The sequence below is a fragment of the Anoplopoma fimbria genome, chromosome 8 (assembly GCF_027596085.1).
Source record: "Anoplopoma fimbria isolate UVic2021 breed Golden Eagle Sablefish chromosome 8, Afim_UVic_2022, whole genome shotgun sequence".
Lineage (NCBI taxonomy): Eukaryota > Metazoa > Chordata > Actinopteri > Perciformes > Anoplopomatidae > Anoplopoma > Anoplopoma fimbria.
In genome coordinates this window covers 13,375,445-13,403,224 of record NC_072456.1, presented here as the reverse complement: position 1 = coordinate 13,403,224, position 27,780 = coordinate 13,375,445, and the positions used below count along the sequence as shown (strand labels likewise).

Here is a 27,780-nt window from a genome sequence, read left to right as displayed (position 1 = left end):
GATGTGTGGTAGATGTATGCACCATGGTCTTGATTCTTTATTCAATTTATAGTAAGGTATCACTAAGAATTTGATCGTAATGATTGATGTTTCAAATGCTATTATTGGTACCTTTATGCTTCCCTCCTGGCACTATGCATTAAGCCAGGACTTATTGCATTCTGCACAGCAGCTATAGGCTGCAGCAGTATACAGCTGCCTTTGGTCAAGCATTATAAAACTTTTAAGCCAGCACAGAGCAGTTACTATCTAACAGAGCAGTGGATTGATGACTGCTCTGCATGTAGTAATGCTGCTGGCAGAGTTATGGGGTGAGGTCAGAGGTCAGGAGTCTGACCTCCGGCACCGCCTCCTTGAGGGCTTCCACCCCACTGGGCTGCAGATCCACTAGTTGGGGCCCCTTGTCACGCTCAGGGCCCAAAAAGGTAAAATCATCAAATTTTCCACCCAAAAAGCAAAGATATTTTGTCTTTTCTACTCAATCAATCCTCTTACAACTTTAAAGTCAGTTTTTTTAATTGATGTCTTTTAATGGAAGAAATGCCTCTGAAGCATGAGCAGACACCTTAACTTTAATTTTTCAGCCTTTGAATGAGGAATGTCATTACATAACCGATTGAAGACTGAAAAGTAAATAATCCAATGTTAAAGACCACCATATCTGAATTGGGCAGCACTAGTTTATATAACAACACATTTTTCATGCGTTTGTGAATTAGTCTCAAAATGCAATCTATTGGTTTGGTACTGAGCCACACAAATTGGCTTATTCTTTTGTGTCGCTCACAACTTCTCTTTCTGTCAGTCGAAAAAACATGCTACAAAATGAAAGTTAGGTTTAGGCAACAAAACCATTTAGTAAGGTTAAGAAAAACCCTCATGAATGCGTCACCTCAGTCACTTTGTGACACCCGATGTCAGACACCAGCCTCTAACTGTGTTTTTTGGACCCATCCACCTCCCCGTCCTCCCACCTTAAGGGGTCTTTCTCAATGTGTAATAATACACTGGCTTTGTTTTTGTGCTGAGCGTCACGATGATGTAAAAGGATTATTCGTGTCCCCGTACATGAAACCAAAAGATTTAATAGCCTGACTGTTTCACAAACTGCCATGAGATTTGGCTGTTTATAAAGCTAATATTCATTTTTCATCACTTGTTTACAGCAACTGTCTAAATAAGAACTTGCTGTGATGTGCAGTGATTCCTTGTTTGCTCTGATGAGGAAAGATATGAATGTTATGTATATTAATAGAAGGTGTCTGATCTCCAGTGACGACAACAGCCAGAATTAACTCTTAGAGGGTAGCAAGTTTAGAACTTGGCTGGCTTGGTCAGGGAATGAGGTCAGTTTGGTTGAGTCCTGTGATCGTAGCTTACATCAGGTGGGTATCATCCCTGAGATGGAGACTCCACTGCCTCTGACCTCGCTGCCCTTTTCTTATCAATGTTTTCTAACAGCGCTCAGCTTCTAAAAAACAAACCAAAATAGCAGTACAACTGCGAGGCCCCTCACACAACGTCTAATATTTTTTTTTTTACAACCAGTCTTTTCAACATTCTTGCCTTGATTAAATCCAAATGAATCAATACTTTTCCTACTTAACAAGCATGTTTGTGTCCCTTTCTTCCTGAGACCAAAACAATACTTGCTGCATAATCAACATAATCATCCTCTACATAAGCATATTCTTTCCTCATAAGCACCAAAGGCAGCCAAATCATTCCATGTTATGAATGTAGAGTAAGTAAAGACATAAATCACTCATCTAAGGCACTAATACTGAAAGAAGATACATGTTCTTGAATGTGTCCCTGTTCCATTTCATCTTTATAGTTTCCACATATAGGTCTACAACTTACAGACACAAATAGTTACCTTGTGGTCATAACCACTGTGGCATGGAAACAAACTGTTCCACCAGAAGGGTGTGCGGATGTTTACTAATGTCAAGCATGTCTGCCTGAAAATCAATTTTCTTTCACCTGCCCGTCACTGTAAAGTCCTGCATCTTCCCGACACCGCCACCACTACCACCACCGATAGCCTTACTCTGTTGTGGATCATCTTACATTTCTGGGGAATGTGTATCCAAATTGTTCCTGGTGACAACAAGTGCATGACGGAGCACTTAAAGTTCAGCCAGCCTGAGTCAGAGGAAAGACGAGGAGGGGGGAGGGAAGTGAGGAGGGGTATAAAGCACCAGAGAGTCAGTGTATGCTGGTTCAGACCGGTTCCTCGCCCCCTTCCCCTTCTCGTCTCCTGCTTCTCCCCCTTCTCCTTTCCTCTAGTTTACTCTACTCATCTCATGCCTGTCCTGTTTCTTTTCCTCTCCTATTTTGGTCTAATTCATTTCCTTCTTAACTTCTTCCTAATCTTTTCATTTTCTTTCCTGTGTTCTCCTTCCCTCTATTCTCTTCTTTACTTTTCTTGTATTTCTCTTTTACATATGTTTAGCTGCTAACTTTGGTCACTACTCCATGATTATGCACTGCGAAAAAAAATAGAATATTTCTTTAAATTGGTTTGAATGTGTGGCAAATCCAGTTTTTTTTAAATGTTTATTTTGTAAACACTGTTTGCAACACAACACATTCCGGCAACACTCATTACACGCATTACGTCTCTTTAAGATAAACTTCGTCTCTACTGGAAGTTAGGTTACTGACTAGGCACAGGAAGTTGGCAACAAAACCACTTAGTTTTAGGGTGGTTGACAATAACAACTCGACTGACCAATGTGTAGAGGCCAAACGGAGAGGAATTTGTAATGTCTGCATGTTGAAATTCAAGAGATGGATGGTCTGGTATTTCTCAGCAAAAATGCGGATATTTGCTTTTCCTCTGTTCAGCCAGAGGAGGCTAGAGATGTAAACACTGTTTCTTCCTCCAGGCTACTGGCCAGACGGATGAGAGACCGTCAGTGGAGATATCTGACACAAAGCAAGAGCTCAGCCAGCTGAGCTGAGAAACTGATGGAAGATTCTTGAACCAAATATGTACTGTTGTATCTTCTGTTTTAAGTACAGGGTGTTCAAGGATCAAAGTGAACTGCACTATAAGATTAAAGTTCTATTAATTTCCTGAAAGCATGTCCGCAAGTGGCCCCATTGCTTAATGTGTCTTTTGGGAGATGCAGTGCAGAGACACAACAACAACAGGTACCAAAAATGGAGAACAGAAAAAGTTATAGATTACCACTTTAAAAATCATGACACAGACAACATTCAGACAGATGTTTTGAATCCTATTTTGCTCCATAAAGAAGTTTGAGCACACGCTGAAATGGACACACACCTACTACTAGCAACACATTCTTGCCCAGTTATCTTTCTCTTCTTATATATATTCTTAACAACTCTCTTAAAAATATATTTATTCCAAAAGCTGTTAATGAAAGTTTTTCTACTATAGGACCCTTTGCCAAAGTCCCAAACACAAACAAGCAGCTCTGGTGACAGCGAGACACTTGATAGCTTCACTCTCTAATTAAGGCATGTTTACAGTCTGTGTGAGGCATATTTGCTGAGCATGTAGACCAGCAGTGCAAGGCTTTCCTGTTATACAAGTCACAAGTATTATTTCTATATCTAAATGCTTGTCCTTTTTTGCAAGCATCATTCTTATTTTGCAGTTGGAATCCAGTCAAACACTCTTTGTCCTCATTGAAAAATTCAGTAATTGGGAATTAGTTAATATTTCTCCTTTCAAAAGTTTCCAAAGTTTTCCAAATTGCTGAACAGAAGGTGTCTGCTACTCAAATCTAAAAGTACATTTTCCGTGTGTCGATGCTGGAGGTTTCAATCGTCCACAATGCGCTGGTGAACATGTATATTGGAACGTGATTGGCTTCCAAACTAGCTGTGACGTCACAAGATTTTGCTTGTACATACACGTCTTAACCTCAGATTCAAGGTGAGCAAAGAGAAACTTTCCCCCCTCAGCAAATTCACGTGACAACAGCCTACTAGTGTCAGACTCCACATACATCATTCTACACAGTGAAGGCCAAACATCCAAGTGGAGCAACAGTAACACATTTTTAGTGAAAGGGGGCTTTCAAGGATAAAAACTTTTTATGACATTGCAGTCATTTTTAATTTGTCTGGGAAAAACATCAACTAAACAAGTATTTGAAAGTGTGAACTGAAGACATGGGAGACATTACCTGCTGAGAGCCTGAGATGTTTTAATATAACACACATCTAAACGCTTATTCAGGAGAAGGCAATTGGGGAGGTTGAGAGCGTTAACGCTACGGTTGGTAATCTTAAAAAACTTATAAGAGTTTGCTAGATTAAAAAAATCAAGTTACTTCAAGACATATTCGGGCCAAATTAAGGGATTGGATTGGCTCATTACAGTCCTAAACAGTCATAGATACCAGAATTAATTTTTTCAAAGCATTTAATTTATTGATTGCTGTCGGGATGTAATGACAATTTCAACAAATAAAACCAAACATTTTTGGAAAAACATTACCAAACCTATATTTACATTTATTCAAAAGTTGCAAACCTTGTTCGGTAAAATGCTTACAGCAAAAGTATAAATGATCTCTTGCTTTGCATTTCTACATTTTTTCCATAACACACTGCTCAGCTACATAAATCCCAGTCAGTGTCGCACGTTACTGTAACTTGTGAATGCTTTGTCACTGGTTGCACTAGTAGAAATTAAATCTCTAACCCTGGCAATCGATCCAGCTGTTGAACTACAGGTCCGCTTGCACTCTGCAGCTACATGTTTACTAGACAAACACTGATCTTCTTTGCCACGGCCATCTGTGGTTTTTAAATTGCTTAACTAAGATAGGTGTAAAATATATTTTTGTCCATTGTGGCCAACACCAGGTATCGGCTATAATGACACACTGGGTGATTCAAGGTGAGTCACAGGCAGCTGTCTGTCTGAGGCCACAACAACCGGGAGACTGTCAAGTGACATCATCAAGCACCTCCGGTCTGAATACAGAAACATAATTAAACGTCTCATCATACCCTTCAATTAAGATTCTCCACCCATAAGCCGACTGGGGAGAACTGATCATGTTGCTTACATTTAAATAACACTTTCTGAAAGTAACCACGAAGTGTAAAAATAAACGAAACAAACATCCATCCATTATTCATCCATTGTCTTCCACTTATTCGGGGGTGGGTCACAGGTGGAGCAGGCTTAGCAAGGTATTCCAGACGTCCCTCTCCCCAGCAACTTTTTCAGCTCTTCATGAGGAACCCTGAGTTGTGCAGGCCAGACAAGATATATAACCCCCCTAGTGTGTTCTGCGCCTTACCCCAGGCCTCTTACCAGTTGAATGTGCCTAGAAATCCTCTAAAGTGAGGCATCCAGAAGGCATCCTGATCAGATGCCCGAACCACCTCAACTGTCCCCAACAAGGCGAAGGACCAGCGACTTTACTCCGAGTTCAATCTGAGCTCCTCCTATCTCTGAGGCTGAGCCCATCAACCCTGCCATGGAAGCTCATTTTAGCCGCTATGAGCGACTTCATTTTTTCGGTCACTACCCGAAGCTCATGACCATAGATGAGGGTCAGAAAATAGATGGACTGGTGAATCAAGAGCTTTGCCTACCAGCTTAGCAACCTCTTCAACACAATGGTCCAGATGACCTCACCACTGATGATGATCAATCTCACACTTCATTTTAGCCCACTTGACCCCAAAATACTTGAACTCCCTCACTTGGGGCAGTGACTCACTCCCAAACAAGAGGGCACAATTTTTTCCAGCAGAGGACCATGGCCTCAGACTTGGAGGTACTGACTCTCACCCTGACTGCAAACCTGCCCAGTATGTGCTGAAGGTCACAGTCTGATGAACCATATCATCTGCGAAGAGGAAGGATTAATTCTGAGCTCCCCAAACCCGACACTCCCCTCTCCCAGGCTGCACCTTGAAATCTTGTCCGTGAAAATCTAGAACTGAATCAAACAGAATCGGTGGAAAGGGCTATTCTTGGCAGAGGCCAACACCCACTGGAAACATGTTGGACTGAGTATACGGACACAGCTCTCACTTTGGTTACAAAAGGATCACATGGCTCGTAACAACGACCCTGGTACCCAATACTTCTGCAGTACCTCCCACAGGGCTCCCCGGGAGATGAGGGTGTAATTCCACATAACACATGTAGACTAGATGGGCAAAATCCAGTGACCCCTCCAACAGACCTGTGAGGGTATTAAGGGGTGGTCCACTTTTTTCACGGCCGCATTGCTCCTGTTGAAACATAGGTACGGCAATTGGTCGGATCCTCCTTTCAAGCACCCTGAAATAAACTTTCCCTGGGAGGCTGAGCAGTGCGGTACCCCGGACTGTCTTGGCCGACACACCTTGGCCAAGACAGCCCAACAATGTCCAGAGCCTTCAGTATCTCAGGGCAGATCTATATCCGGGGCAAAAATGGGCCATCAGTACTTGAAGCTCATTAGTGAGAGATGTTAATCAACCTAAATGCTTGCTAATAAACTTTACCTCACAAAGTCATAAATAAAATATACGTTTGGATTTCCTCACTCCCTTTTTTTTGCCTCTAACATAACCTTACAAAGAGGTACATCACTTTCACAGCAGCTTTGCTCAAAGGCACAGTGGTAGTTGTTGCTAAAGAAGAACGGAGGATGATGCAGTTCTTTCCTAACATAAACTTGCCTCCATAGCCCCCAAAGCCTGCAACCTTATGATCATGTACAACATTTCACATCACATTACATGACTTCTAGATTAAGCTATATGCTCTCCATTCAAATGAACAAATTAGACGGCTCACATTTCACTTTACGCTTAGGTGTAGTGACTCCCTCGAGCCGGCTGCTGTCTATACATGGCACTGTGAACATGATCAGAGGTCTGTACAGAACATCATGTCCTGTCCAACCTGTAGCTGTCAAAATCCAAACGTCACAAAGTTCATCAAAAATGAAATCTAAAAAGAATAGAAGAACAAAAGCAGACGTAATAAACAAAAATATAAAAATAATGTAAAAATGGCACAAAGACAAATTGCCATCTGTGTGATACTTATTGGAGACAGGTAAACACTTATTTGGTGTTGCATATCAAATCCCTTATTTTTCTATCATAAATATTTTTTTCTGCCACAGTTATGCTTAACTAGTGCAAAAAAAATATATAAAATATTTTTTTCTAAATGGAGGCATTGTTATTGAAATATTATAATATATGTTTGAAGATAGTGGTGTGATCTGGTGTATTTTTAGCAGTGAAAAACACATTTTGACTAGCCTCAAAAAGCACTAAAAGAAACCAAAATGAATAGGCCCAAAATCCCACAAAAACAATCTTATTTGGAAAAAATTTACACATATCCAACTATTCTTAGAAAAATCAGGGGTCCAAATAACAGACCACTGGGAGAGCAATATTTCAAACCCAAACATGGCAGTGAAGACTATGTTGCTCTGATTTCGTCAACCTGTGTAGAGATGATGCATTTGGATGTTTTTCCAACGACCTCTTACAATTTACGGTTGGCCTGATGGGACAGCTACAGTCAATAGTTGAATATTTAAAAGGCATTTTATTCAATTCATCAAGACTTTTCTCCATTATAGATTCTTTGGTCAGCGTGGAGGCATGAGAGAAAAAAAATGTCTTCAAGAATTCAAGTTTACACGGGGTGAGTACTAATTTTGTGGGTAACATATTTCTTTAATTACCAACATAATTAATTCAAGGTGAAAGGCAATGTTAACTTGTTTTTTTGAGGTGGACAATCATGTAAAACAGGCGTAATATCTTCTTCTACTTTCCATCAGATTCCAATTAAAGCTTAAATGTTAATTTCATCCTTCATCTAAATATATAAAGTGGAAAGCACAACGTTTTTGGATTTTCATGGATGATAAATCAATATCTCACTTTCACCCTAACTGCAAAAGCAAACAGCATCCAAGTGTTTGTCAGTTGTTGTTTTTCCTTGCCCTCTCTTTACCTCCAACCTGTTTCAGGCTGCAGCGCTTTCATTTCAACCCTCAGTGCACTTTGGGGAAGGTTTACTGTCAGAGAGAGACAGAGACAAGTTCAGGCTATGTGTGTCACCCAGTGTGGATGGATAAGTGGTAGTGGTGGTGGGGGTGTTCCTGTAAAACAGACTGCTGTGTCACACGGCTACATAGTCAGCATAGCTCCCTGTTTAGACGGCGCATGTCCCTCCTCCCACCTGCAGCTCTCTGCTCCCCTGATATAAACTAGAGCTGCTGAGTCAGATCATGATCTTTCTGAACTTCCTAAACTCAATAGCCCCAAATTAGGATGAGGATGAGGTAGATCTGCTGTAATGATGTTACCAATCAATAAATCATTACTGCTCGACATTAATAATGATATATATGATCATTGTAAAGAAAGAAAAAAAACGAGAGTGAGCTTCTGCACCTGCCACTGCTTCTATTTTGAATTTAAAAACTCCAGTATGCAAGATTCTGTGATATATATAGCCTGATATGGTTATGTTTGACACTGTTTAGCTAACATCACTATTAAAATTGCTTAAAAGGTGCCTGCTCTCTACACTTCTATGCTTGTTTGTACATCAACACTTTTTAATATGCATATCTGTAAATTATTGAATTGTATAACTAACCAGAAGACTACCGAACCAGACTAAACAACCCAGACTAACTGCAAAAAAACATTTATTGTCCATAACAGACACATGCAGGGTTTATTTTTTTTAAGTCTGGCTACAACCCACAAACTTCTCGAAAAATTATTTCAGAGTACATTACGCATATTTATAAATACATTTCACCGGTTTCTGGTTACAGGACAGTTAAATCATTTGGTCTGTTTAGCAAAGTTACTGTGTTTTGTTTTTGTAGGTCAACATCCTCCATCCACAGATAACCTAAAGATAGTGTTACGGTCAAGCCATTAACAGTACAATCACTTTTAATGACACCCAGTCATGACCTTAAGGCTGCAGGAAGTTGTATTTTGTATTTGGATGTTGTAGTCAGATAACCAGGGAGCTCCAACTGATGTGTCAGGCTTCTCGAACGTTGCATGATTTTGTTTGGGAACATTAAAGGTCGACTCCATCCGCTTTTTGTTTCTGGGTTTGTTGAATGGAAATGCCCACTCAAGCGTAAGCAAAAAGCAGTGACGAAGGTTACAGTGCTGATGCACAGCAGCTAAGCAAAGTACAGCTGTTTTTTGGGGCAGCAGCAAAAAACATATTTTGTCCGACTTTATATAGGACCATCTAAAAAGTGTATGCTATATTTAGAATATTTCGGAACATGGCATACATAGCTCTGCTGCCGTGGCAGTATTCCTGTCTGCTTTTCCAAACTTGGAGCATGCTGACTGCCATCTAAGTTTCTAATAGTAATACACAGACTATGGATTTGTACTGTATCATAGCACATTCACTGGGCAACTTCATCATGCAGAACTTTACGTCAGACTACCTTGGAAGAATTTTAGAAGGGCTTGGAAAAAGAGCTATTTGATGCAAAAATTCACATACTTTGACCAAAATGTTTAATTTTGTATTTAAATACATTTAATAAACACCAACTACTCCTGAGAAACCAAAGAATCATATAAAAAAATGGATCCACCCTTTAGGTATGCAAGGCCTTCCTGCTTGTTTTTGATCTCCTAACCCTCAAGTCTCCATCCTGAAGGCAGCTCAACATCTTCCAGTCTTTCTACATGGGGCTCTGGAAAAACAAACAATTTTGCTGACACAGCAAAAGCTTGGCATGGCCACAAGGTCATAAAGATAGCTGTGCCTTGTTGTGAGCTGCTATTACGCGTCATCAGTCGCAGGGTGCTAGCCAAAATAGCCCTGATAAAGCCGTGCTGAATGACAACTGACCTGAACAAACCTGCTAATTAGCTTTGCTGAGTTAGCGTCCTCCTCTCAGCCTCGCTATCATAACCTCAGGTCACAAAAGAAAAAAGTAAGGAGAGTTACTACTATATATATGATTTTTTATTGATAATAAAATTAAAGTTCTAAAGATCTCATGAAGCATGCATAAAAGTTCCTCAATGGAGTCTATATTGGTGGTATAAACAAAGGAGATGATTTGGTGATATTTTACACCAGAGGTGGAGGTGAAGCATGCAAAAAAACAAAAAACACTGAAGTAACAGCAGAGAGGAGCCCATAAAAGACCTGTTTTGATGTCAGATAGCAACAATATGATCAATTAACAAAGATCATGAGGAAATCAACCAAAGTCTGCTGACTGTGCTGACAACATATGCATACATATGAAGAAAACGTGTGTGAGAAGTAGTCTTCCTGAGTAAACTTAAGCTGACCTCAATTTCCTTTCATTCACAGTATAAGCTGAAAAACAAACCCTCTCTAAAACAAGCCAAGAAACACACTCACACATACACACAGAAAGTTTTCTTTTCCAAGGAATAGCAATCACCACCATCAATTACAGATTAATATTCCGATTAAAACATTCAGTTATGAAAAGCTACTGAGTGATGCCACTGACTGTGTGTAAGGTCATGTGTAGGAGTTTTGGATAACAAACCATGGGTTCTCCCTGTGGAGGACAGAAAATGAAGGGTGGCCACAGGTGGACCCCTGCTGTCAGCTAGCGGGTCAGCATCAGGCTTGAATCACAAGACTATAGCTCCCACTAGTGGATTAGATGAGGAGAAACAATAGGACAATATGTATATGTCTGTATAAATATATTGGGTGAGCATTTCTGGAATTCGTGTTAAATTATGTTTCGACTTATCATTAAACCCTGCAGTAGGTATTAGGCTGTGTTTTCATGAATGTACATTGCACCTACTTAGGCTAAACTACTGTGTCTTCCCCCCTGGCCTGATTTGGCTTAATAATAATTAACGTAATGGCCCGCTCGGTAGTCCAGCCGTCATCTCTGCTTATCTAGTTTAAAACTAGTTATATCTGAAACTTTTCCAAGCCATTATCTGACCTAATGTACCTTGAAGACATTTAACATCTCTTAAAATGCATGCACACTGACACAATGTCCACCAACACAGTCAGTCTACCTTCACATTTGCCCTCTCTATGAGCAACCTGCCATCCCTCTTTGATGACAGTCTGCTCCATATTAGGCTACTTATAAACAGTTTTATTATAAGCTCAGTGTCACCCTTTGTAGTGTAAATGTGTTAGTGGAATGAAAGAGCATCTGTTGGGCATGTAAGCTTAAATTTTACAACATGTCATCATTTGTACTAAAATTTGAGGATGAACATGTTACTAATTCCTTTGTGAAACGTACCACCTCATTCTACAGTGTAGAATGGACACAAAGCAACCATCCACATTAAAGGGGAGCTCCTAACTTGTAAAAGTAGAAATGTTGCATGGCGCTTGTATTTGAATTAATCAGGCTGCTCAAACAATATTCATAACATATTGTCCACTGTGGCCTCTGTGGCCTCTTCTACAAACAGGTCCAACTGTTATTATTTACTATTTGTAAATACCCCTGACATGAGATTATAATGTAGTGTTGAAAAGCATGTCATTCAGCAATTAAGATAATCAATTAGTATTGTAATCGTTATACATCCTAAATTGATTATTCTGTAAGTGAACTTAATCATAAGTGATCCAAACTATGTAAAGTGTTGATGTTTGTTGTTTGGAGAGAGAAACAATCTTTGCCTGATATCACACAGAAATGTCACTTTACTCTGTGGTGGGCGGGTTCAAAGGTCTGGACAGTCTGAAACAGTCAACAACAAAACTCAGCAGTGCCAATTGTATCATTCACAATCCTGCCTCTGTCTCACACTGACAGTTAAGTTTCACTTTCTTTTCCTCAGAAAGGGAATCGCCTCTGCCTTATCGCCCCGTCTGTCCTTTAACAGTGCTTGTGGTTTGCAGCGGCTATGCAGAAAGAAACCGGAAAAAGAGTCAGGTAATGTTTTTTCACGTTACACAGGTAGACAGCTAAAGAAGAAAGAAAGACATTTTGATGCGTTTTAGGCATCAACGTTATCCACTGTGTTGGAGACACAGGTCCCCCGCTTTGTAAACTTGCATCAATACTGGGTGATATTTAAGAAGCTGCATTAATTAGCGTACTTACGTTGGTTAACTTGGTTAGATTCAGTCGGATTTGTAGAACTTAAAGCAATTGTTTAAACCTGTAACTCTTATCTGAGGTAATGTTATGCTTCACTACTACAACTGATATCAAAAGCTGCACATTGAAAATAAAATGGCTATCAAAGAAACCTCAAAATATGAAAAAAACAAAAAACAACGTTATTTACTATGATAAAGAATAGAAAAGCTTTGAGTATATTTTCGACTTTTTTCGTTGACATGTGACTTCACAAAAGAGTGAATTATACAAGTAACAGCTAGTTATTAATTATTTATTTCCAGTCGCTTAATGAATTAATCATCTCAAACTCACCACTAATAAAAACAAAAGACAGTTTGAGGTGAAGTGGGGAGTGTGTGTTCTCCTGTAGGCAAGAGACTTCACATGACTTCCTGAACTATCTCTTTTGGTTGTGAAAAGGGATTAATGTCCTCCAGTAATAGGCAGTTGAATCAGGAGCTTTGTTCAAAGGCACCCATCTCTGAGGGAGGACTAGAGCACACATAGAGAGAAAGAAGCAGCAGAGCCTTTGTCCTGGTTTTGTGACTAATTGTCAGACTTCCAATTTATGTTTGGCTAACTAAGTAATACAAGTATTTGCGCTATGTGTCTATGTCAGTTTGATTCTTATAAAAACACTAGTATCGTCACATGTGTTTATACATTTACATAGTAACATAGTGTTGTAGTAAAAGAGGGCTAAGCCTCACCTTTGTTTGCAAACAGATCATTTTTAGACCTTCATTTTTCATGCGATTCAGAGCTCTATAGTTCGTAAGTGGTGCCACGCTGATGAAGTCTTAGTTAACGGAGAAAAGTCGATTAAAGGAGGATTCACATTTTTTATAGTAATTATAATAACACAAAGTGTGATAGATATAGTGTGTAATACAGTTCCCTGCAAAGCAAGGCCACTGATTTAATGCACATAGAGTGGGTGTGATGACATACCTTATTTTATGGACGGATGTTTGAAGTCAGAAAGAAGGAAAACCTGATTTCCATTTGAGCATTCTCATATTGGAGCTACCAAGGTCTAAAAAAAAGAATCTGTGGTAGAAAATGTTTTGGTGTCCACAAGCATCAGAACAGTTAAGAACAGGTTTAACCACTTGTTGTTACATTACAAGGAAATACATAAGTGAAGAGTGAAGACCAAAAAATTCCCAGCTCTAATGCAATCCAATGCAGCATTGAGGATGATCTGTGGCATCATTTAACCATGTGAATTTGTATTTATTTATATTTGTTGATTCTGTCTGTTATTATTTATTGCATCTGTGGTGAGATGGATGTTTTCTATTTGTCTCGTTTCTCATGAAGACCAATGCCACCTGCGTTACCTCACCTTACCTTACCCCACCTTATATTGTTCCAAGTAGTATTTTCTGTGGTGTGTAGGGATCCGTGGAAAAGGAGTGAATGAAAGCTGTAGTGTTCTACCAGCGTAGCTGGGGTGTCTTAAACATACAGCAGAGATGTTGAGATACAGCTTTTATTAGTCTGGTTATCATAAATTATTTTCACTGAGTCCAACAGCACAGAAAATGTAATCTTATTAAGTTGTGTCAGTTAGACAGTAAGTAGATGCAGGAAAATAACAGAAGGGAAGGTAGGTAGGTTACATTTATGTTTATGGCTTTATGTGGCAGTTATTCCCCACTTTGTAGTAACTAAATATTTTGAATCATATGAATACATTAACTAGCATGGTTGTATTAGTTAGCTTACAAAGTTTGTGTTTATGACCTGCCAGAATCATTTAAAGATGCATAACAGACATTGCCATGCACTCTAAGAATTTAGATGTTCAGAAAGAAAACGGGGTCCAGTCCTGTTTATGGGTCAAATGTTTCAGCTGCATTTTGTTTATTTCCACGTTTTATTTCTGTTGATCTCTTTTACACATTTTTTCAATCATCAGTGCTCAACTCAAATTGCTTCACAAAACTATTTGGGAAACTCACTTAGATTTCTCTCTCCATCTCAATAGCAGCTGTGTTTAGATCACATTTTATGTCGCATATATAGTATTTTAGTTATAAGGTCTTTAACCAAGAACATTCAAGTTCATTTTTGCTTCTATGCCTTTTTTAACCATTACTCTGATGCTTGTGATTGTTTTCCTCATCAGCCTGGGTGGCTTTGCATTCGGTCTCGCTGCTCCAGTCCCAGATTTCTCAATTTCATCTGCTTCAGCCAAACCTTCTATAGCCAAGGTAGCAGGCATCAAAGAATCTTCCAACAATGTGACAGATGTCAGTTCAACAGAGAAACTCGAGAGCAAACATTTGTTTACATTTCCAGGTAAGGTACTTTACAGTTCCACAGCAAGAAAAACTGTCAAAGACCAGCACTACCATTAAATATGTAGGCTACTCTTGTGGTTTTCCTCTATTGTCTATTGTAAACTGTAGGCCCACTCGAAATAGTCCCAAACAGTAAATGCCTCACTTTATGCAAAATAAAAGGTGGCCTCATACATTTGTGTTAAATGTTGTGTATAGTTTATGTGAATAAAAAACTTTGTTGATGTTTCTGGAAATATCTGTACGTGACATCACTGTTTCTTTTGCCATTCATCCACAAAATTAGTATTGAAATATCAAATGCAAGGTACACTTTCATAGTCAGATTTATTTTTGATGTATTTCCCTCTTCAGAAGAGGTGAAACCAAAATAAATAAAGTAACCCTCATCATCTTCTCCTCAGCACCTGAACCAAAGTTGGAATTTCAATGGAGAAACATGGAGTGGACAGAAGAGTGAGTAAAAAAAATTGACATTCAAGTTTGCAGCTATTTAAATCATTAGCAGTCAAATAATTATATTTCTGTTAATTTAAAGCAAAATGTAAACCTATTTCGAACACTACCAACATATTACCTATATTCCTTTCAACTCATTCAGATTAAAACACTCGTCCAATGCCTTTATTCTATTTATGCAAATTATGCTGAACAGCAAGTGTCTTAAATTCTAATCTAGACGAAAGAAAAGCCTGATGAAGACCGTCAGCTCCTACAGACCGGGCAGTGGTGAGGTGACTCAGGCTCAGGTTCTCCTCCTGGGTCCGGTCGGTTCTGGAAAGTCCAGCTTCACCAGTTCAGTCCAGTCGGTGTTTAATGGAAGAGTCACCAACCGAGCCATGGTGGGCTCCTCCTCCACCAGCTTCACCAAGAAGGTACAAGTAGAGCAGTAACTTGTAACTGAGAGATTTCACTAAAATAATTGACATTTAGTTTAGAGGAAGGTGGGGACTAAATGAGCTGAAATTCATTGTTGGGTTTCTTACAATGCGGACATACTGAAAAGATGGGTGGGCCTCATTTGGCCTTTGAGCAAGGCACTGAATCCCTCCTGGATTTAAGAGCAATTCAACCACAGAAAGGAAAAACACTGCCCAAACACTGATTTCACTCTCCCAGTGGAATGAGACTGACCATTGGTGGTGTTGTCAGATATTTTTCATTTCATGTTAATAAAAGTCTCTTGGACACAATTATCATCAAGACCAGTTTTTACGTTTGTTTGTAAAACATCATCTCATGCTAATTGAATTCAAATTTGACCAAGAGAGCTGAACTCGATATCCACTTAATAGCTTTTCTTTCCATCTTATGGTCTTCGTTAGCAAATGGAGTTTGCCTGGTTGTCATGAAGTTGTCAACTCGATAAACTCACCCGTGTTTCAGATGTTTTCAAGTCAAGAATGTGCTTTTACGCTTAATTCATGAACACAGGTACACACAAAAAGCAACGTTAAAGCAACACTGAACAAGAATGACTAAATGTTCATCAGAAGACCGTATTGGTGCAAATATCCAATTAGCAGGTCTGTCGGCATGCTTTAGGCGTCCATCCCATTAACTTTTTGTTTGTGTGTGTGTGTCAGCTGCAGTCCTTCAACATCCATGGTCAGAAGGGAGAGGATCCTACTGGTCTGGTGTTGTGCGATATATTGGGCCTGGGAGGTGGAGAGATGACCGGACTGACCCTCCATGACATCCTGTCCGTCATTAAAGGCCATGTACCCGAGGGACATAAGGTAAGCAGGATCGGTATTGTAATGTTGTAGTTTTAGCAATACGCTAAAGATGGCAATGCTGTTTTTTTGGTTGTTTGTGAGGTCCAGACCAAAATACTAGATATAGACTATTCTTCTAACGCTACCATGAGGTTATAATTTGTGGTTTTGAGTGAAATTTTTCGACCACCATTGGATGCATTGCCATGAAATGTGGTACAGACATTCATGTTCTCCTCAGGATAAATTGTAAGAGCTTTGGTGATGAGTTGTGTTGTCTTCATTCTCTCTCAGTTTGGCCCAGATCAGCCAGTGAGGTCTGAGACAGTAGGCTATGTGAAGAGGCCAAGCCTCAAAGACAAGATCCATTGTGTGGCCTTTGTGGTGGACGCCTCTAAAATCCTGACCTACCCTAAAGGCCTCAGCAACACCTTCCAGCAGCTCCGTGAGCACATCAGTGACCTGGGTAAGAAAAGGAAAAAACAAGCAGTTAAACACGAAGACATTTTCACACACAGATTTAAGTACCTTATCAGACAAAATGGGCTTTGACCTTTTAAGCCAAAGTGGAAGAGCAGTATTTTTGTCAGTTTTTATCTGAATTTAGTTATCATTGTTTAGAGTTTGTTTACATTTTTACACATTAACTCCATATTGCAAAAATAATTAACAGATTCATTTTAGTTAGAACTGCAGAAGGGCATAACAACTTTGGCTTCAAAACCTTTAGAAATAAACTGAATTTAAGCACTGTTGAAATCTTAACTGTCAGTAATGTATTTCTCTGGAATGTAACAATTTAAATGAAACCTTAATGACAGCCTTGTATTCTGTCTGTTAGGTGTTCACCAGGTGGCTCTGCTGACCCACATAGACAAAATTTGTTCAGAAACGGACAAAGATGTCACCCAGGTTTACAAGAGTTCCATCGTTCGGAAAATGGTAGGTTGAAATAAACCAAATTCAGTTTGAGAGGTGTTCATGTATTGTAATTAAACTCTTAGACTTAGAGACATTTCCTCTAAATGATATGTGATGAGAAAAGGAAATGCACTAACCACCTTACCATGAATGTATTGCATAATACACACACTAAGGTGGTCATTGAGTCAACATGCCTTATGAACATGCCTGTGAGGACACAATGCTGAATTATTAACTTACATTGTATTATGTAAATGACTTGTAATTAAGATTTAGTTTTGATAATGTATTACCAGAGTGTCATGTAACATTTTAATCCCAGTGGGTCCACTTCTCTATGTGGTCTTCAATGTGTATACAAAATAAACAGGCTATTGAAATAATTTTAACAATTAACAAGTGGAGTAGTCAATCACATTATACAATTACACACCAACAAAGGCTTGGAAACAGTCTGTAACTATCTGAACAGTCCTTTTTTAGACTGTATTTTATTATTTTGCAATTGAGGCAAAACATTTCAAAAATGAGGAACTGCTTTTTTTTCTCTCTGTCTAGATTATTTTATTATTATTTTTAAACAAAACTTTCTGTGAGATAAACTTGACTCGCTCCATTTCAAACCACACCGCTTGAGATGATTTTTATGCATGTCAGTGTTACCCAATGTGGAATGACATTTTTGTTTGTTTGCAGATAGATCAGGCTGGAGCTCTGTTGGGTATGTCCACCTCCTACATCGTCCCGGTGAAGAACTATTCATCAGAGCTTGACCTGGATGTGAACACTGATGTGCTTCTGCTTAGTGCTGTCGACCACATCCTGCAGTATGCTGACCTGTATTTCCAGGACAAAACAACCCAACACACAGGGCCAAAGATTGACTAAAACATTCCTTTCTTTCTAAAATATTGAAAATTTAACAATCACTATAAATATTCGATTGTGGTTTAATTTGTGGTTTTTAACAGTTAAAAATAATGTATTTTACAAAATTATAATTGAAAAAAATGTATAATTCAGAATAAAATTTGAACTTTGTGATATCTTATTTGTAAGCGTACACTTTTATCTTTATATCAAGAGCAATGAGCCTCACGCAAGAACCATTCATACAAACAGAAGTGTTTTTGAGAGGCAGTTTTCTCACACCTTTATTTGTTGTATGTAGGAATGAAATGGTCTGGACTTGTCATACTAAGTCTGCCTTTCTCCAAAGGGGGAGATACCTTGTTTGACACATAAATCACAATACCTTTTGAAGTTACCATATGTATTTTCTTTTTGTATTCGGTATTGTATTGTGATTTATTTTTAAATATTATATAGGTGGAGGCTTCAAATAAGCCCAGTGGGCTTTCTGCCTCTTCCTGCACTGTAATATAATTTATCAATGTTATGTTTTTTCTAATTTTTTCAATTGTGCAAAGAAACTAAACTAAACTAAGTTTACAAATGTTACCAAAATCAACTAAATACATAATTACTTATCTTCAAATCAATATTCTGTTTACATTAGCGTCATCATCATGGCTGGGCAATTGGCTGTGAGGTTCATACTCCCTTATTCACATTAATATAATGTGCAATAAAGGAGTCACTCATCCGACTCAAATGAGCTACTTATTTCTGAGTGTTTAGTGGATGTGATTTAAAACGCTTCTTCTAACAAGCCTCACAGAAAAACTTATAGGATAAGAATACAATACGTGTATTATGGCATTTGTACCTAAACTGCCAGTTGAGTTAATGGCAAATTTGTTTTAAATTAAAAGTAGGACCTAAACTAAGAACACTTCAAAGCTTTTACTTCATGTTCACAGACAAACGTCAGTTTTAATTTGAAGGCAAAATTATTTCAGTGTGGTCCAGTTTCATTTCTGCCAGCTGTGGGCGATTGCACATGACAGGCCTGGCAGACTTCCTGTATGGTCATCTGTCTACAGTAACTTCTGTGAAAGCCGGTCAACTCATCTAGAAGACAACCAGGTAAGGATGAATAGAAGAATATTAGATTATTAATGTATTATTATACATATAATTAATGGTTTCATAGTTGGCCAAACCTTAGTTAAGTTAGTCAGCAGGACTTTTAATGCATTAAATATTAGAGAATTGTCACAGAAGGTTATAGTTAGTTTAGTTATAGGAACATGAATTAAACCAATAGATATTACAGTTCACACATTTCTATCCAATGAAGGCAAAGTTTGTAATTCATTTGATTTTGAATATTATTCTAAAAGAAATTGGCAACCGGTGCAAAACAATGGAATGATTTGGGAAAAGCCTTTGGTGTAAGTATCCTGGCTGCAGCCTGCAATAATGAGGGTATGGCAAACAATTTCTTTGTCAGTGCCAGAGGAAATCGAAAGTAATTGTTCTGCCTCAACATCTAAACATGTATCAAGCTCTGGGAAACTTATATTTTGTCAGTTTGAGGAGAAATAAATGTCTGTATTTCTAAAAAAGTCTGAATCTGCCGACATGGCTGAAAACTTCTGCTGGGCTTCCAGTTTTTGAAATAAAACTTTGATACAGTGAGAAATATTATTATTGTTATTGTTGAAATATAAAATACATTTGAGCAGCAACACAATTCAATCACATTATTCCCATACTAATTATTTGACTCTGATTCACCCACTAACAGTCCAGTAAATGTAAGGAGGAAGTTCAGTCATTTTAAGTGTAGTTTGTCATGTTTTGGATTGAATGGCTCTTTTTTTTTTACAATTTTCTTTTTATTCATCAATAAGACAAACACAAATACAAGTCATCAACAACATCGACGACCATAATTGAAAATAAACAATAAATAAAATAAATAATAGAAAACAAAAAACAAGGAAAAGAAAAGAAAAACCTGCTGTCATGTCAATTCTGTGTCAACTGCCATAGGGTCCACTTCCTCCATTTACTGTCCATCTGTGGTCCTGTCAGCCGTAGCCTGTGTGTCAGTCTTTCCATCATATATATTTCCCCCACTGTGTCCACCCAATGGGTCTGAGTGGGTAGACTACTCAGAGTAGTTATTAGATATTTTAGGAGTGATGAAAAAACGTATAAGATTTTTCCAGGAAAACTCTCTCCAGGCTCGTGAACAGGTTGTTGTCTTATGTTTTTCCCACATATTATCCCATTCATCGTCAGGTATTTCCATGTCAAATTCTCTTTCCCATTTTTCTTTAATATATCCTGTTGTGCTTTTGTCATCCATTAATGCCTTATATAATGTAGTTATAGTCCTGACCCGGTTCCCTTTATATGTATCAACCAATACTTGTACCACCTGGTTCATTTCTAGTGAGACCTCCTGTCCAATCCGTTTCCCATAATAATCCCGTATCTGTATTGAATGGCTCTTTAACGTTTGTATGGTTTGTAGTTATGTGATTATTCTTATCAACGGTTATATTTTATCTGTATGTTCGGTAATCAGTGTTGGCTAATAGGATAAAAGATTGTAACTACAATGATGTTACATACCAATCAAACATTGGGCGCAACCTGGATGATACATAGTTTATCAAGTGGAATTAACCAACTGGTCAAGAAATCCTTAATTTTGAATCATCTGTTTCTTTTTGTATTTAGACACCAAATAGAGTAAATGTCATTCACCATACTTTATACACTTCAATAGACCAACTGTCCGCTATGAGCTACATGCTAACCAGCAGCCAGCGGAAAACCATCTGCTCCCATCTGGGAAGAGGTAAACTCCAGCTGCTGTACAAGGCCAGCATCCATGGTTTCACAAGTGCAGCCTTCCACCAGCGATGTGACAACCGCTGTCCCACAGTGTCTGTGGGCTATAACGCCTCCGGTTATGTGTTTGGAGGCTACACCCAACAACCCTTCTGTCAGTCTGGGCAGTACGTGCATGATGACGAGGCCTTTCTTTTCACCTTAAATGGAGAAAAGCTCCTCAAATATCCAGTCACTACTCCAGCTAATGCAGTAAGAATGATGAGTACCTCTGGTCCATATTTTGGAGAAGCATTTGTTCTTGTCACTGGAGGCAAAGCAACAGTGTTAAGCAATCCAGGAAACCATTACAACTTCAATGCTGAAGAGATGCATGGCGACGACCTCAACCTGACTGAGTGTGAAGTCTATGAAGTGGAGGGTAAATTCACCATAAATTATCAAATGTAATGCTTTGTTGGGGCAAATCCACAAATGTTATTTGAGAAATAACAAGACTTGTCTGTCTATATATGCAATACACATTAAATGAGTATGAAACATTATTTATTCAAAAGGTTAATATTGAAAAAAATACGACACATTTTTACAGCCTTTACTGATGGAGTTGTACCTATATTACCCCCAATAAAAAAACTAAGCAAAAAATACAACACCTTCAAATTAACTTCAAATTAGGTCAGGCTTTTCCTCCAGGTACACTTTTATACTAAACTTAAGCTGTTTGCTCTTCAACAGAAACCACAGAACTTGAGAGGCCTTGGAGGCCTATAAACTGGGAATCTGAGTAAGATGAATACCATCCTGCACATAATGCTATTAATATGCTTTACTATAGTACAATATACCACATACAATATGACAAATATTGATGATGTGAAAACAAAGTACAGCATTTAAATCATTTGTAGTTAATAATGAATGTGGTCAAAGTGCCATGACATGCAACGCTGCTATGCCTGACTGGACTTACTATACCAATTATTTTAGATTAGAATGGACTCAATCGATGAAAATTATTATGCAAACACTTTTATTTTTGCCAGACTTACTGTACTATACTGTTTTTAACTGTACATTTTTTATTAATTGTCATAAACCTAACCAGGCTGAAAATAAGTAACTTTTTCAAGAGATCAATCTTTTCTTGTTTCTACAGGAAGAGGAAGGAGCTGATTGAGAGTATTAGGTTTTACAAACCAACAGTCAGCTCTGTGTCCCAGGTTCGGGTCCTGCTTATTGGACCAGTTGGAGCGGGAAAGTCCAGCTTCTTCAATTCAATCAACTCTGTATTCAAAGGCCACGTCACCAGTCAGGCCATCGCTGGCTGCTCTACCACCAGCCTCACCACACAGGTTAGTTCTGCCAATTATTGATGTCCTGTTGTGGTTATTGAATTCAAAATGAAAACCCTGCTTGGTCCCCATTTTGTGGTTTGTTACGCCGTCGTTTTGTTCTCGACAGTTTCGCACCTACTCTTTAAAAGCTGGGCGAGAAGGAAAACCTCTGCCAATCATCTTTTGTGATACCATGGGACTGGAGGAAAGCACGGGGGCGGGGCTTGATATTGATGACATTAGCAGCATTCTTAAAGGTCATCTGCCAGACCAGTATCAGGTACAGCTTTTTGTGACATTGAGCAGGATAATGAATGGTTGATTTGGTTGTAGTTAACTCAAACTTGGCACGTCTATCCCCTCAACTGTATGACTCAGTTCAACCCGTCTGCTCCTCTGCATTCGGAGGCCCACGGCAATTGCAAGTCTCCAGTTCTGAAGGACAAGATCCACTGTGTGGCTTACGTCATTGATGCCTGCAAGGTGTCTATCATGCCCACAAAACTGGAGGAGAAGCTGGATGCTATCCGCAGAAAGATCAACTTAATGGGTCAGTAAAAATGTATTTATAACAAAGACATTCCTGTATATACAATATCAGTACCAGTGTAATCTTTCCTCAACATATTACAACAAACAAACTGTAGACTTCTCTCTATAAACAGATCCTGCATCGGAAGCATTCTGGTATCCATTTGTACTCAGAATAGTATTGAATTCCTCATACATGGTCAGCAACTCTTGGTGTCTCGGAGAACCAGAGTCCGATAATGCTCTGAAAGATTTCTTCAACTCTAGACTGCTGGTTTAGATAGACTTTAAATAATCTTATTTGGCATAACCACACTATTTAAAGTTATTATCAAAGCTATGTTTACTGAACCAACCTTCCAAACAAAGACTTGTTTTAAACAGGTCCTATTATGCTATTTTCCGGGAAAATTTGCATGCGTTAATGCTCATAATCCGCCTTGTTTTTCTCATCCTGGCTGTCTTGCAGCACCTCTTCTCACCCTCTCTCTGAAATGCTCCGTTGTAGCGCTTGCTCCTCCCTCCAGAAAGAAAAGTCTGCCCTGATTGGTCAGCTAGCCCGCTCTGTTGTAATTGGTCAATGTTTCACATTTAAAAAAACTCTTCCTCCGGAGCTTCAGCTCCGTCTCTCTCTTTTGTTGTTTGAGGGCGGGCCAAACTAGCCAGCAGGAGTGTTACGTCACTTCCGTAACATTATGACCTCATGATGTTAGGGAAGTGAAGGAGATGATTCAATTGAGCCGTTTCAGGAATTCAGGAGCAGTGTTTCTGAGGGGTAACTCCTGGACTTCAGGCGGACCTTTTACATGACAAGAAGAGGGAAAAAGTAGAAAAGCACAATAGGGCCACTTTAAAGTTTTGGACATGGAAAGCTGAAGACATACCCATGACGGGTTTCAATTAAAGGTGGGGTGTGCCGGTCTCGCTACAAACCTATTGGTAGTCAAGTTGTATATTTACTCTATCACTGATCAACACTGTAATCCAGAGGTTTCCAAATGTTTAGGGGCAATGGACCCCTCTCACGGGAGACATTTTTTTAATTAGCCCCTCTTAATTTTTCACACATTTTTACTCTTAGATGCCTTTGGAACTATTTGTATTCTAAAACTTTTCAACCTAAATACTTCAGACCTGATATTTCAAATTGAATCATATTGATATCACTTTTCAAATTGCATTTGAAATAAACTTAACAGCAATTATAGTTTTCAGCTTTCAGAAAATTAATAGTAGCAAGACTGGCATAGTCCTAATAACTGAGATATTTCAACTTAAGTTCAGTTCAGTCTTAAACTGACTATCAGTAAGTGCTTCAACTTAACACACAATCAACACACAATCACTATCAGAATAGTCACAATCATATCAGTCACAATTGGCCCAAAGCTAACAGTGGTGGAAGTAATGGACACAATATGCTTGTTTGCAAATGTTCCCCATCTGTATATATGCATTTTTTCAATAATATTTTTTTTAAATTAAAAGCAAATGATTAAAGTGCTAAAGTGTGACATTTAGTAAACTCTTTCACAATGTCCATGGCATCACTCTGCAAAAGATAAAATGACTATGATTAGCAATTGTCTGACATCTCAATTTACTGCTCAAGAAAAGTAAGTTCAAGATACCTATTTTTTAGAAGTCAACCTGATACCTGAAAACCAACAGCCTTTTGGAAATGTTCTTTCTGCTCTGGTGTGTCCAGGGATTCCTCAGTTGGTCCTGCTCACTAGAGTAGATGAAGCCTGCCCTTTGGTGACGGAGGATGTGAGAAACGTTTACAAAAGTGGCTACATTAAGGAAAAGGTGAGGAATATAGGATTTTATACAGAAAATATAACTTTATACCATTTTTTTTACTGTAGGGTTTAAGAGTGTGTTTATTTGTTTGTGTTGTTGTATTGTGGTACTTGAGCAATAATACATGAGTGAGATGGAAAATAATCAAACCGGTATATTTGACATTTTATATAATCTGACTTTAGCTGTTAGATGACAAAAGTTGGCAAAATTCTGTGTGGTCTTTAGAAAAAAGTATTTTTTGATTCAGATGCAGGAGGTCAGCGCTCGACTCGGTGTGCCAGTGTCGTGTGTTGTTCCAGTAAAGAATTACAGCGAGGAGTTGGAGTTGGATCAGAACTGCGACATCCTGCTACTCAGTGCAGTTATCCAGATGCTTCGTTTTGCAGATAATTACTTTGATGAAATCAATGACCGAATCAGCAACATTGAAATCAAAGAATAGGAAGTATTTATGCAGCAGATGTATTAAACTTTGTCCAACTGTAATGAAATGTCCATCCCAATGATCCATCGATTTAGCAGGTGATTCCTAGTTCTAGTTCACTGTGCACTTCCTACTCGTGTATTTTCCAAACCCTTGGAATGCTGGGAGATGTAGTCCCTCTATTATGTCCGAGAACTCAAGTTTCTGGTTTTCGAGCAGAGAAGAGACTTGGGATGTACCCTATGTCGGGATGATGGGAAAACGAAAGTTAAAAACTGTGTTAGTCAAATCAGCTACAATGTGTCCTTAACTTCCAGTAATTACCTTCAAAATAAAGTGATTTTTGGCGATGACATTTTGACCAAAAGTATAAATGTAATTAAAGTAGCCGTGAACACAAATTAGTTTGTGAATGCAATATCATCATGCTGTTGATTCTATTTTAACGTTCCTACAAAACAAAACAAAAAATAATTATAAAAAGATAATGGTGCGGTCAGGGTTGTACTGGCAACAAAATTAGTCCCTGACCAGATTGACAATTTACCTAAAAACTTTAGATACAATTTGTTAATGGGAGTTAAAATGAGTTTGTAGGATTCGTGACATCTTGTTAGACATCGGAATTTCCACACTAATAAATGACACTTTTTTTTAGAAGTTTTAACTTTTATATTGAAGGGATCGCCTTAGTACGTCCGGTCTTTCATGCTGCTCTGCTGCCTCGATGACAGCTGCTTACAGTGCGCACCTCCGTGTTCCGGGAAAAAACAAACGATCTTGTTCACGGTAATACTGAAATGATATATTTTTAAATTTAAGCCAAACTTTAATATGAAATTGTTGCTTACAAAACCAGCTGTGATATCCACGACGTTACCCATATTTTACGACTAATATGCCAATGTGCACTAAAGTTAAATATAAATGCTGCATGGCTGGATCTGTGCATATGACTGACGACTCGAAACAGTCATATTTTTTTTACAAAACATTCGACTGTTTCGATTGAATTAGACATCATTTCATTAGATTAGGCCTTCTCTGAAAATATTTGCATAATCTTTTAATGGCAGTGTTTTAGCAAAAATGTTTCGGAAGGGGGGAAATTTAAATTTAAATTTAAACGGAACTGACTACTCATGTACTTACTGAGGTGATGTGAAAGTTGATGCGTCCACTAACTCGTGTAAGGACTGAGATGCATGAATTAATACATAGTAAATTACTACAACTCTTTAAACTGAACTGAAGAAAATGACTGAAATCAGAAATTTGATTCATCATGCGCTCCAAAGCCTGGTTCAAATGCCAGGTACATTTAACTTGGAAAAGCTGTTTAAGTGTCTCAACTTGGAACTTGCATCATGATAAATGAATCCAGTTTACCCCATGGGTCATCTCAAATTAGATACACAGCTTCAAACCTGCAACTGTTCACCCCGTTTTGTGTTTAGAGACTTTGAAGGCTCCAGTCAGGAACTTCAGCAGAACAACCATCAAGCATGAGCTACATGCTAACCAGCAGCCAGCAGAAAACCATCTGCTCCCAGCTGGGAAGAGTCAAACTCCAGCTGCTGTACAAGGCCAGCATCCATGGTTTCACAAGTGCAGCCTTCCACCAGCGATGTGACAACCGCTGTCCCACAGTGTCTGTGGGCTATAACGCCTCCGGTTATGTGTTTGGAGGCTACACCCAACAACCCTTCTGTCAGTCTGGGCAGTACGTGCATGATGACGAGGCCTTTCTTTTCACCTTCAACGGAGAAAAGCTCCTCAAATATCCAGTCACTACTCCAGCTAATGCAGTAAGAATGATAAGTACCTCTGGTCCATATTTTGGAGAAGCATTTGTTCTTGTCAATGGAGGCACAGCAACAGTCTATACCAGTCCAGGGAATTATTACAACTTCAATGCTGCAGAGATGCATGGCGACGACCTCAACCTGACTGAGTGTGAAGTCTATGAAGTGGAGAGTAAGTTCACTATAAATTATCAAATGTAATGCTTTGTTGGGGCAAATCCACAAATGTTATTTGAGAAATAACAAGACTTGTCTGTCTATATATGCAATACACATTAAATGAGTATGAAACATTATTTATTCAAAAGGTTAATATTGAAAAAAATACGACACATTTTTACAGCCTTTACTGATGGAGTTTACCTATATTACCCCCAATAAAAAAACTAAGCAAAAAATACAACACCTTCAAATTAACTTCAAATTAGGTCAGGCTTTTCCTCCAGGTACACTTTTATACTAAACTTAAGCTGTTTGCTCTTCAACAGAAACCACAGAACTTGAGAGGCCTTGGAGGCCTATAAACTGGGAATCTGAGTAAGATGAATACCATCCTGCACATAATGCTATTAATATGCTTTACTATAGTACAATATACACATACAATATGACAAATATTGATGATGTGAAAACAAAGTACAGCATTTAAATCATTTGTAGTTAATAATGAATGTGGTCAAAGTGCCATGACATGCAACGCTGTTTTATGCCTGACTCAACTTAGCCTATCCCAGAATTTGACATTAGAATGGACTCAATCTGGGATGAAAATTATTATGGCAAACACTTTGCATATTTTTCAAGACTTACTGTACTATACTGTTTTTAACTGTTACAGTATTTTTATTAATTGTCATAAACCTAACCAGGCTGAAAATAAGTAAATTTTTCAAGAGATCAAACTTTTTTTCTTGTTTGTCAGGAAGAGGAAGAGATGATTGACAGTATTAGGTTTTACAAACCAACAGTCAGCTCTGTGTCCCAGGTTCGGGTCCTGCTTATTGGACCAGTTGGAGCTGGAAAGTCCAGCTTCTTCAATTCAATCAACTCTGTATTCAAAGGCCATGTCACCAGTCAGGCCATCGCCGGCTGCTCT

At 38.6% G+C, this 27,780-nt stretch overlaps 3 protein-coding genes across 4 annotated transcripts in view; all 3 read left to right on the top strand.

The window, feature by feature from the left end:
- Positions 1 to 11,792: 11,792 nt before the first annotated feature.
- Positions 11,793 to 18,116, top strand: ifi44g (interferon induced protein 44g). Of its 2 annotated transcripts, none has more exons than XM_054603404.1 (8): positions 11,793 to 11,927; positions 14,254 to 14,426; positions 14,833 to 14,884; positions 15,108 to 15,303; positions 16,021 to 16,167; positions 16,441 to 16,612; positions 16,988 to 17,088; positions 17,767 to 18,116. In XM_054603404.1, the coding sequence occupies exons 1-8, from the start codon at positions 11,899 to 11,901 to the stop codon at positions 17,956 to 17,958; spliced, it is 1,062 nt and encodes a 353-aa protein (XP_054459379.1). In that variant the 5' UTR covers positions 11,793 to 11,898; the 3' UTR covers positions 17,959 to 18,116. The 2 variants fall into 2 exon arrangements, with proteins under 2 accessions (XP_054459379.1, XP_054459378.1); XM_054603403.1 differs by having other exon boundaries at positions 11,795 to 11,927; positions 16,015 to 16,167.
- Positions 18,117 to 20,723: 2,607 nt separating this feature from the next.
- LOC129094883 (interferon-induced protein 44-like) lies at positions 20,724 to 25,220 on the top strand. The gene is made up of 7 exons (XM_054603184.1): positions 20,724 to 21,202; positions 21,520 to 21,568; positions 21,941 to 22,136; positions 22,246 to 22,398; positions 22,497 to 22,668; positions 24,358 to 24,458; positions 24,703 to 25,220. The coding sequence occupies exons 1-7, from the start codon at positions 20,731 to 20,733 to the stop codon at positions 24,895 to 24,897; spliced, it is 1,338 nt and encodes a 445-aa protein (XP_054459159.1). The 5' UTR covers positions 20,724 to 20,730; the 3' UTR covers positions 24,898 to 25,220.
- Positions 25,221 to 25,531: 311 nt separating this feature from the next.
- LOC129094777 (interferon-induced protein 44-like) overlaps positions 25,532 to 27,780 on the top strand; it is a 5,462-nt gene continuing 3,213 nt past the window's right edge. The window contains exons 1-4 of the mRNA XM_054603035.1: positions 25,532 to 25,668; positions 26,337 to 26,856; positions 27,173 to 27,221; positions 27,579 to 27,779. Coding sequence (XP_054459010.1) covers positions 26,385 to 26,856; positions 27,173 to 27,221; positions 27,579 to 27,779 — 722 coding nt within the window. The 5' untranslated portion in view covers positions 25,532 to 25,668; positions 26,337 to 26,384. The remainder of the gene's footprint in view (positions 25,669 to 26,336; positions 26,857 to 27,172; positions 27,222 to 27,578; position 27,780) is intronic.